We start from the raw sequence: 9886 nt of genomic DNA on the forward strand, positions 1-9886 counted from the left end.
ACCCCGATCCCGTGCGGGGAAAGCCCAATTCGGTAAGGCTGCGGAGCGTCATTACAACTCACGTGTCACAGTATACAGAATATAAAACAGCTAATACAACTACGCACTAGGGTGAACCCGATGCTCGTTATGTTTCATGTCTAAATTAAATAATGTACAGAGGCTGAACGAGGATGCAGTGCATCGAAGGTTAATATGTAAACCGCTCGTACGACACCACGGCAATTGACAATGGGTATGTTGAACGCCAGAAGAGAATTGAAAAAAAATGTGTTGAGACGCCGTTAAATGATGCCAATGACCGTTCAATTGAGTGCCAAGCTGCGCAGGATAGAGCGTCCACCAAAGAACTCTGAGGTGCAGGGGCCATCTCATTGCTGTCCCGGGGATGCTGGATTGCTAGTTGGGCCATTCAGATATTCAGAGGGGACTTTAGGCACGCGTGGTGAGCTAATTGCCTGTGTCCGTTGTTGTGCGCGGATTATATCCCGCTGACGCTCTTTGTCTCGACTCGGGGCCGTGCCACCAGTGAGCCGTCTCATGCCGCTGCGAATCATCGACTCAAGCGACGATGACCCTTCAGTAGCGCTTCGCACCTGGTTGATGGGATGTGGTATAGATGGCTTGCTATCAGCGAACGTGTCTTCCATCTCATCGTCCGAAAGAAACGCAGACTCGCCAAAGCCAATGACAGGCGTGGCTTGCTGTACACTGGACGAGGATGGCGAGGGCAAATGATTGGCCGGAGACGTCACGGACCGAGTGTGAGACACTGGACGTGCAAGCTGGCTAGGCGCGGGGGGTGTGAATGTACCAGAAGGATGTACCCCAGCGCTATCGAACCGTGAATTTGGCGGCCGGGACTCCGCAAGTCCATTGTGAAAAGAGGATACCGAGGCAGTCCGGGCAAGAGATTTGCGCAGAATCGGCGCCGTTTGCTGATCGTAGAGACTGGCACTCGTATCAGCATATGCACCAGCAAAGCTACGTAGTGCGGGGTCTGAGATGGTGTCTAAGACCGGGTGAAGTGGGTCCGCCTCTTCGAAAAAGTCGTCCAGGCTGTCTAATTTCTGCACGATATCTCCCATGTTGCCGTCCGTCTGCGTGTCGATTGATTTCATAGTATCTGCTCGCATAGGGAAGAACGAGTCACTGTATTCGTCTGCATGAAATTCGACCTCAGGCTTGACGGTTTCTTGCACCTCCATGCGGTCCACTTCTGCACAAGTGTAGAACACCGCATGAACATTCTGACGAGTGATATTGGACTGAGAGGCAGGCATCGGAATTGACCATCCGGTCGGTTCGGGTATTCCATAAAGACTTTGAATACGTTCGTATTCTTTTCGAACGGCCCGTGACGATGAAGCCGAGGCCATGCTCATTCGAAGGTGATGGCGTTCCATTGGGTTGGCCGATACTGTCATAATGTGGTCCATGACTTGCAGAGCCTGAGGACACAGGTCAGTCTGCAGCAGCCGCAGTAATGGTGAGATAAGGTCAGGGCCATGGCTTGTCACTTCCTCTCGTCGCATATCAATCTCCGGTATCAGGACACAGAGTATCTTCATGACCTTGACGCGGAACCATTTAGTGGTATTTGTCAGTAGTCCCATGAGAAAGATTAAGCTCGGAACATCCAGTCGAGGGAAATAGTAGGAGCGCAGCTCGGTGATGATGTGGCTCAAGAAATCGTTCTCCGCCTTATACTGTCCGTTCGCAAACCCAAGCAGAGAGGCTGCAATACGTGGACAACCTTCGCTCTCAGCAACGCGCGCAAGCAAAGTAGCCCGTGCCAACGTCTTGGGGTTGTCAATATTCGAGTCGAACTGATGGAGAAAGTGGGGCAGATTCGCCAGTACTGTGAGAAGGAGCCTGTCGCTATCTCCGATGAGATCGTTGTTTGGAAGGCCGCTCAGACGATGTAGAACGTCTAACGTGAGGTTCAGAGACTCGCTTGACTTCAATCCTTTATAAACCAGATCCTGGAGACCACCGAAACCGCCCTCCCACTTGGGGGGCTGGCCTTTGATGAGCTCTGCAACTACGATGGGATCGCCCATATTCAGACGATCCAAGAACTTCTCTAGCATACCGATGCTTTCAACGAATTCTGTTTCGTGGATCGTGTTCAAACAAGCACACGTCGTCCAGAACAGCTGTGGATAGCGCAAAAGATCCGCAGGAGCCAAGGACCCGATAATGATCTTCAGTGTTGTCAGAATTTCCATTGAGAATGTCCGATAATCCGACTCCTCATCTGCAATTGTATTAGACAGGCGAGCGAGCATGTCGGCTAGCATCCTGGAGTCGAGTGACATGGATATGCAACGGAATACCTGGAAAGATCGACAGGCTAGATGTCGGACAGGGCACGATGTCGCCCAATTCAGAGCTTCTTTGGCCCAAAGATCATTGATGCCCTCATATGCAAGGTTGAAAAAGCCGACGACTTTATGGGTAACATCAGACATTGACGTGGGAACACGGCGGCCGTCATCAGCATCGTCTTTGTCACTGTTGTCCTCATATTCCCAGACAACCTTGGGGTCACTCTTGCGGATCATCTCCACAAAGTCCTCGATAGATTCCCTAGTGCCAGCAGGGGCATCGTCTTCTGTCTTGGCAGCGACCAGCTCATGGATCAAGTGAACCAACATTTCTCTAGCCTCTTCTTGGACAGTAACAATGTAATGATCCCATAGAATAAGAGCAACGTGGAGCAACTTGACTACATCTTCCAGTGCCGGAGTGATGGCAGCAACCATGAGATCAACAAGCAATACCAAGGATACTTGACCCAAAGAAAGCCCGGCCTGTTTGTTTCCTAGTGGAAGTACCGTATTGAGATCAGCAACATACGGCAGGCTCTTGATGTCGGCCGGAGCTGGTGTAATCTCCTTCCTCTCTTGCACCATATGCTTGGGAACAACCTGCATCAAGAAGAACTCGATCACCTTCGAGCCGGCAGGGGTTCCTGACAAGAACACAACCACTTGTTTTGCGTACTCAACAAAGTTCTGTTCTTTGCGTTCCAAGCAGAGGTTGATAATAAAGTCCAGGACCAATTGCACGTTTCCTCCATGCGGTCCCGTAGCCAAAGCTTGCCAAAGGGCTTGCACTTCATTTGGAAGTGTGGTACTGCAACGAATCGTGATCTCAAAAAGGTTGGCCAGAAGCATGTAGGACTTGGCTGTCGGCCCGCCATTTGGATCAACTTGGAGTTCCATTGTCTGGACCCATGGAAGGATGGCAGCCACCATGTTCCGTTGGCTGTCTGGCCTCAGATTCTTGAAATGCAATGATAGCTCGGAGAACAGGGGAAAAGCTAGGTCAGAGTGTTGCATCGCAAGTCGCTTGGACGTTTCAAATTGGGCGAGTTTGTACACGGCGGTCGTCTTGTCAGAGATGCTGATGTAGAAATCCTGCAGTCTGGAGCTTTTCTGCTGCCGTTCCTCCAAAATGCGAAGAAGTTTGGCGGACTTCATTCTGATCTCTCTCTTTTGATTTCCAAGTGTGACAAGGACAGCACCTAGAATCCGCCAGAAATTGAGGGGGAAGTCTGTGTGCTCAATAAGTACTTGTGTGACGACTTCAAAGTAGCTTTCTAGCGCTTTGGGTCTCTCCGCAACATAGCACATCTCGATGGAGCGCTCTAACAAGTAATTATGCTCCTTGTTGTGGACAATCAGATTTTTGAGAGCACGTCTACCGATGGCATGCCATTTGTCGCTGATTGAAGTCGTGAAAATTATATCAATCCAAGATAGCATGCGGCCTACATCGAACTGCAGCACCGAACCACTCTCCGTTGTGATGCTAATTGGCCCAGCCTGCAGAAGTCAGTCAGCCGTCTCAAGAGAGAAAACTAGGAGTTACTCACACACAAGGATGCCATGGCACTCAAAGCTGCTGCGCGCAGGTTCCTCTTTTCAATTTCCATGGCAGCCCCAGATTCATTGTTCTGCGAAGGAGCATATTTCCGCATGTTCTCCTCTCTCTGCGAAATCTGGGACTGATTGGGCGAATATCCGCACCAATCTTCCATGAGAGAGAATGCGGACTTTCTGGATTCAAACGGTATCCACCGAGAGGGATCGCTGGTTCGATTGATACCTTCGAAGAGTTGCTCCATGAGACCACAATAGTGAAACCTGAGGCGCTGGAATTCCCAGTCATTCTGGACTTCGGCATCACTCAAGAATATCCGAAGATCTTTCGCATAGGTGACAAGGTTGTTGACGATCCAGCCGTCACTGTAAATATCCGATTCTTGTAGAAAATGCGACGTTAGCTTGTACACATATGTGACTTCCGTCCGCAGTCGATCCGTCTTGCGATTTCTTCGCGGGCTGCTCGGGGAGCGATAATGTGTGCCAATTCGAATCTTGGCTTCTTCATTGCAAGTTGTGACTGCGTACTGCAGCGATTCGAGAAGGGTGCGGTAAAGATTCTTGTTGATAGATCCAAGGGCGACCACTATAGCATTTCGTATGGTAGGGCGCTCGGCCGACAACAACGGGATTACAAACGCAAAAAGACTCCGAGCCGAGCTGATCTTATCTTGAGACTGCTGTGACCCCTTTGATCCTTTGCGTGCATGTTGAGCGTTTGCCAACTGGCTTTGTGACTGCGCACCAACACTGTTTAGAGTGGTGCATGCCATGACCAGGTACAGTTTCCATTGCTCAATCACAATTTCGGCGGACAGGTTGCCCCGCCCCAGTATACGAGCTTGAGCAGCTTCCATCGGGCCGTATTGATGTGATGGTCCTTCGGCATAGTATGTGATTGCTTTGTGCATAAGGACAAGTCTGGCACACACAATCTCACGTCCCAATGTCACTGCGAAAGGACAGGTCTCGAAGCTAATTCGGATGATGTTTGGGAACACTTTTGACCATAGTGTCGAGTCATAAGAAACCTCGCTGCTACACATATCTATCACGACTTGTTGAGCAGCACTTCTCCGCTTGCTTTTCTGGATCCTGCTCAGCTCAGCCACAGTCAATGATTCACTATTGACATCCAGGATTCGGTGTGAGTCAGCTTCTAGGATCCGTATGATTCGAGTATTCTCTTTGCCAAGGGCGCTATCAAATTCCGTGATGAGACGAAGAACTGTAATGGCAAAGGCACGAACTCGCCGAGATTGAGAACAAAGGAAAAATAGCCCATGGGACTCAATCTCCTCAACATGAGCCAGAACGCTGGAGAGATCCAACTGTAGAGCTCGGCTTCCTGACCCGGTCTTGTCGTTTGATTCTGCAGCGGCACCCTTTGACTTCTGCTTTATCTCCTCGATCCAAATTCTCAGCAGTTCGACATAGAGCCTCAGTGTAGATTCGATATGACCTGGCCCTAGCATGCCTTCATCGGACATGGTCGAGTATCTCGCATCGAAGTTGAAGATGAACCTAGCAAAGCCGATCGTGACCTGCTGGGCGTGGGACTGACGCGCGATGGCTTTCAGCGATTCAGCAGACGAGACGGCTATGTTCGACTGAACGTGTGCTGTTCCGGTGCAGAGCAAATTGATCAAGGAATTGAAGGGAATGCGGTCAGATAGGCACCGAGGTAGCGCCTGCACAGCAACATGAAGTAGGTCATAGAAACCCTGTTTTTGATCTAGGGTGGTAAGGTGATCGTCTCGTCGACCAAAGCTGAAAGCTTCCGAGATTGGAGTCTTCGGTGTCGTGCCTCCGAACTTTTCATCCAGAGCCGCCTGGCCACCAAATGTGTTGTCACATAGAATGGTAATCTTGCCAAGAATATCACAGAATCGAAGGTAGTATTCCCTGACATTGTCGCTAAGTCTTGCCGTGCTGACAGGTCGCGACAAGGCGCTATCACGATTCTCCGATGCATTGGGCGGTCGAGGATCAGCAAGCAAATGTGGACGATGGAAATGAGTTGGAGCAGAGATGTCGGTGAAGGGATTGGGAATCGACCCCGTGGGGAATGGGGGGCATAGTTGATCGCAATTTTCTAGGTCTGTCATGATGGCAAGGAATGTCCTGATGCCAATGACCATTTTCTCAGGCTCCATCTGCTCAATTTTGAGCTCTTTACCTGAAAGGAAGAGGTCCGAGTTGATCATAGGGAAGATTATACTACGGAAGCACACATCAGGGTGCTTGAATCCAATCATCCGTACCAACTGAACCAGAGGATCCGAGACTGCTGGCTCCGTACTCAGATACGTCCTTTTCCCTGGAGGTAAGGCTATTCTGGCCACTTCTTCGACTTTGCGCAGAGTGGCCGTTGGTGACTCCGAGTAACGGAAGAAGAACGTCCAAAGCAGGCGGCACATTGCCTGAAGAGCTGTTCCCCGCGTAGGACGATCTTTCAGCCTCGACGGGAGGCTCTGTATCACCGAAAGCCATTGCGAAGAAAAGTTCTCTTTAGTTGAAACACATAGTAAGAGCACGTGGAGGGGGAATGCTGCAGCCCAATGACGTGGCTTGGTCAGCATCTGCGATAGACGAGACTGAACCAAGTCAACGAACTCCTTCCATTTAGGGAGAGTAAGGTCGCAGGTAGTGCTTGCTGCTACTGGAAGTAGTAGCTTTTCGAGTATGTAGCAGTATGCCTGCTTGACGCGCGGCCCGTGAGCGTTTGCAAATAAGCGCGCAAGGGACAGCATGAATTCACAGCATTTACCCCAGATCTCAGGATGTGTTCTGATACGAACGTGCCTCATTCCCAAGATCAGAAGCTCGGCCTTGGCATCGCCCTCTTTCGAAGGCCCGCGTAGCGTTTCGTCCTTTTGATATTTATCCAGCTCTTGCAGAAATCTGTTTGCAACGCCCGCAAAGCTGGTCTCGCTCATGATACCGAGAAGTTGTGAGTAGATTCTCCAATTGGCCATGCGAAGGGATGACGCCGATATCTGATCAGGATCAACGGCCTTCAACTGACCGAAGACAATGTCCTCCAGGCGATCCACCATGTCCAAAGTAATTGAAGCAAGGCTACTTTGATTGAAGATCTCAATCAGGATTCTGCAAACCAGGTAGACCGACACTGTCGCTCGCCTCTCTGCCATGATGACTTCATCGTGCCTAGACAGCAGCGTCCGGGGAGGGGAATTTGAGTCGGACGGGGTAGCTGACTCAGTAATGATCTGAGGTGGCTCAGTGTTGCGCCGGATGAGAATCCCATTATCAGCAGCAGGTGGCTTGGGCTAAGATAGTTAGGGAATTAGCAAGAGGTGATCTAGGGGGGTCGTAAAATACCTAAAACTTACCTGACCAGCAACCTGTTTCGCCACGATAGCCGCATCACCTATCGCCTTCCTCCAGTACATGATGGTGTCAATCAGGGGCTTCGGATTTCGCCGTGCAATGTAACCCAGAGCTGATATCAATTGGTCGAAGCTTGCGTCTGCACCCGGCCCGCATACCTCTTCGACTGGCGCGTCAGATTCACCGAGTTTCATGATAGCTTGGTTGATCTTGTGTTCGGCTTGTCCGATAAACTTCAACACGGGTTAACGCCCGTCTTACTCACGAGAAGGTGGATTGACTTACAGCATTGAAAAGGTGATGAAGTGCATATTCCTCTGTAGATTTTATATCAGGGTGAGGTCTTGAGTGTGAACGGCTATGGGATCGTTCCTGTTTGGGCTTTCCATTGGAATTCATGCGTTTATGAGTCGCAATGGCCAGACTGCCGTTAGCGACGTCGTCCCCATCTCGATCGTCTATTGTACTCAGTATTCCCTGTGTATGAATGCTTGCCCCGTTGCTGCCCTGGTACTGAAAGGTTGAATGCATACTGGGCTGTTCTGGTCGGCTTGACCCGGTACCTTCCGGCTCGACCGCGCCACTTCGACCCAGGGATGCAATCAGTTCGGAACTCAGCGGACTGCTGGACGCTGTTGAGGCAGCAAAACTTGGGTTGCGGGAGTGCTGGATCCCGTGTACGATGGAGGTTTGACGATGGTGACCATAGGAGTTTGACGGCCTCCTCTCGAGACCACCATCATATCCGAAACCGGGTCGTCCAGCGATTGGCTCGGGACTTTTCGAATGGGAGGCACCGCGGCGGTTGTTCTGAGGCTGTAGACTCGAAGAGGACAATGAAGCAGAATCAAGGCCCCTCACCGTAGACGTTTCGCGGCTGTGAACAGTGGAAGTTGGGGTGCTTCTCGTGACGAGACGTTCTGGTGGAGCTGAAAAGATATGGTGCGACACAGGGTTCGAATCGTCAGGGATGAGGGGCATTGGCGTTGACTGTAACGGACCAGCCTTAATCGACGGATGTGAGGCCACTAGCAAAAGAAGCAGATTAGCACCAAGCTATCATCTCGAGCCTGTGATAGGATAGGAGGGAGCGATAGAATGAGATTTGGCATGCAGAGCGGTAGTGCTGTCAGACACAAGAAAGCATTTTGATCAGGCAGGATCACGTACTGTTGTACTGGTGGTTGTAGTTTGAAGTCAGGCTGAATTCATTTCTGAGTAATGCTCTTCTCTGTCAGAGCGGAACAACCCATAAGATTGAGCAAGCAGTGCATTGTTACTCTGCTGCTCAGAGATTGTCGGCTGGAACAAGAGATAACGACTGTTGATGCATAGGTTTTGAAATCACCGAAGCTTTGTCGCTGGAAAGACCGGTTCGTTCGCGACCGAAAGGCTCGGAGCACGGGGAAGATGGGTAACAGTGCGGAGGACCTTTAGGAGAGGGAACGTCACTGCTATCTCTGTCTATCTCTCTCTCTCTCTATTCTCCCAACAAAGAGTCGCCAATACTTTGCCCACCTTTTCAGTTACTCTTACTCCATACAAGCTATCAAATCACAGGATTAAAATAAGGTATCTCATCCGAGAGAGTTTAAATTTCCTGTCATGTTCCAATTTCCTCGTATGTTCTCTGTTCTTCACGGGAGCCTCAAGCGTCTGGACAATAAGCAAGAGGTACGTAGTTACCGGGTATTGAGGATCATGGTCAAATAAGCTTGATTATCCGCATTGAAAACTGTGCATACAAACATTAATTGCTCTGCTATTGAGTTTCCGGAGATCCCAGTCTCGTCCAAGCGATCAACCTGAGAAAGTGAAACACAACACGCACGAATGCAAGGCGACCTACGTTGAGGACATCAAGGGGGCGGCGAATGCGACCGCCTGGACCTGGATGCATAGTCTCACCGATAAAGGTGATCGCCTCAAACTTCAGATGATGTTTGTGGCGACTCTACCGAGCTTGGAATCATCTTCACTGGACCAGACCAGGGTCGTGAGAATGATAGCATTACCGCAAGTGAAAATCGGCTGGACATGGACGATAGAAGAAACCCAACAGTTTGAAACCTTTCATGGTCCAGACAGCCCTTCAGCGGTGCACACTATAGGTTACCAACCGTCGCTGTCATGGCTCCGGCTCCGGCTCCGGCAACGACGAGCAGTCTTACGAGAGATTTCGACTGCTGACACGAGACTGACTTGCTAGCGGTTCACTAATGCTGCCATCTGAATTGGTAGATGGCGGACAAATATTACTTTTAAACTTGTATACTGCGATGGAATCCTCTAGAAGAATGATGCGCTGTTACAGCGACATCCATATGGAGATGTTGTCCCGACCACGATGTGCATGCAGTTCAGTGTATATGCGGAATGAATCCGTCCATCGCGATGAGGCTGGTCGGGGAACGGCACTGGCGTCTGGAATTACCGCGGCGCGGAAACGTCAATAAGCCTTGGGGGGCACGCGGAACAAGCAGCAGTCTAAAGCACAGTTACATCGGTGGTGGTTGTACGGGGATGCTCCAAGTCACACTGCCGTAGTCAGAACCAGCCAGATCCCTCGTGCACTGGACATACAGTACATAGTTACAGTACAATACGCAAATGCCCCAGGACAGTTGGCTTAATTAAGT

At 50.4% G+C, this 9886-nt stretch overlaps 1 protein-coding gene across 1 annotated transcript; it reads right to left on the reverse strand.

The window, feature by feature from the left end:
• Nucleotides 1-371: 371 nt before the first annotated feature.
• Nucleotides 372-8228, reverse strand: BO95DRAFT_435322 (putative cell morphogenesis protein (PAG1); the record flags this gene model as incomplete). Its single annotated transcript, XM_025585180.1, has 4 exons — nt 372-3833; nt 3884-7186; nt 7250-7480; nt 7533-8228. 4 exons carry the CDS (start codon nt 8226-8228, stop codon nt 372-374), a joined length of 7692 nt encoding a protein of 2563 aa, XP_025438534.1.
• Nucleotides 8229-9886: the final 1658 nt, after the last annotated feature.

The sequence above is a fragment of the Aspergillus brunneoviolaceus genome, assembly GCF_003184695.1.
Source record: "Aspergillus brunneoviolaceus CBS 621.78 unplaced genomic scaffold BO95scaffold_71, whole genome shotgun sequence".
NCBI lineage: Eukaryota > Fungi > Ascomycota > Eurotiomycetes > Eurotiales > Aspergillaceae > Aspergillus > Aspergillus brunneoviolaceus.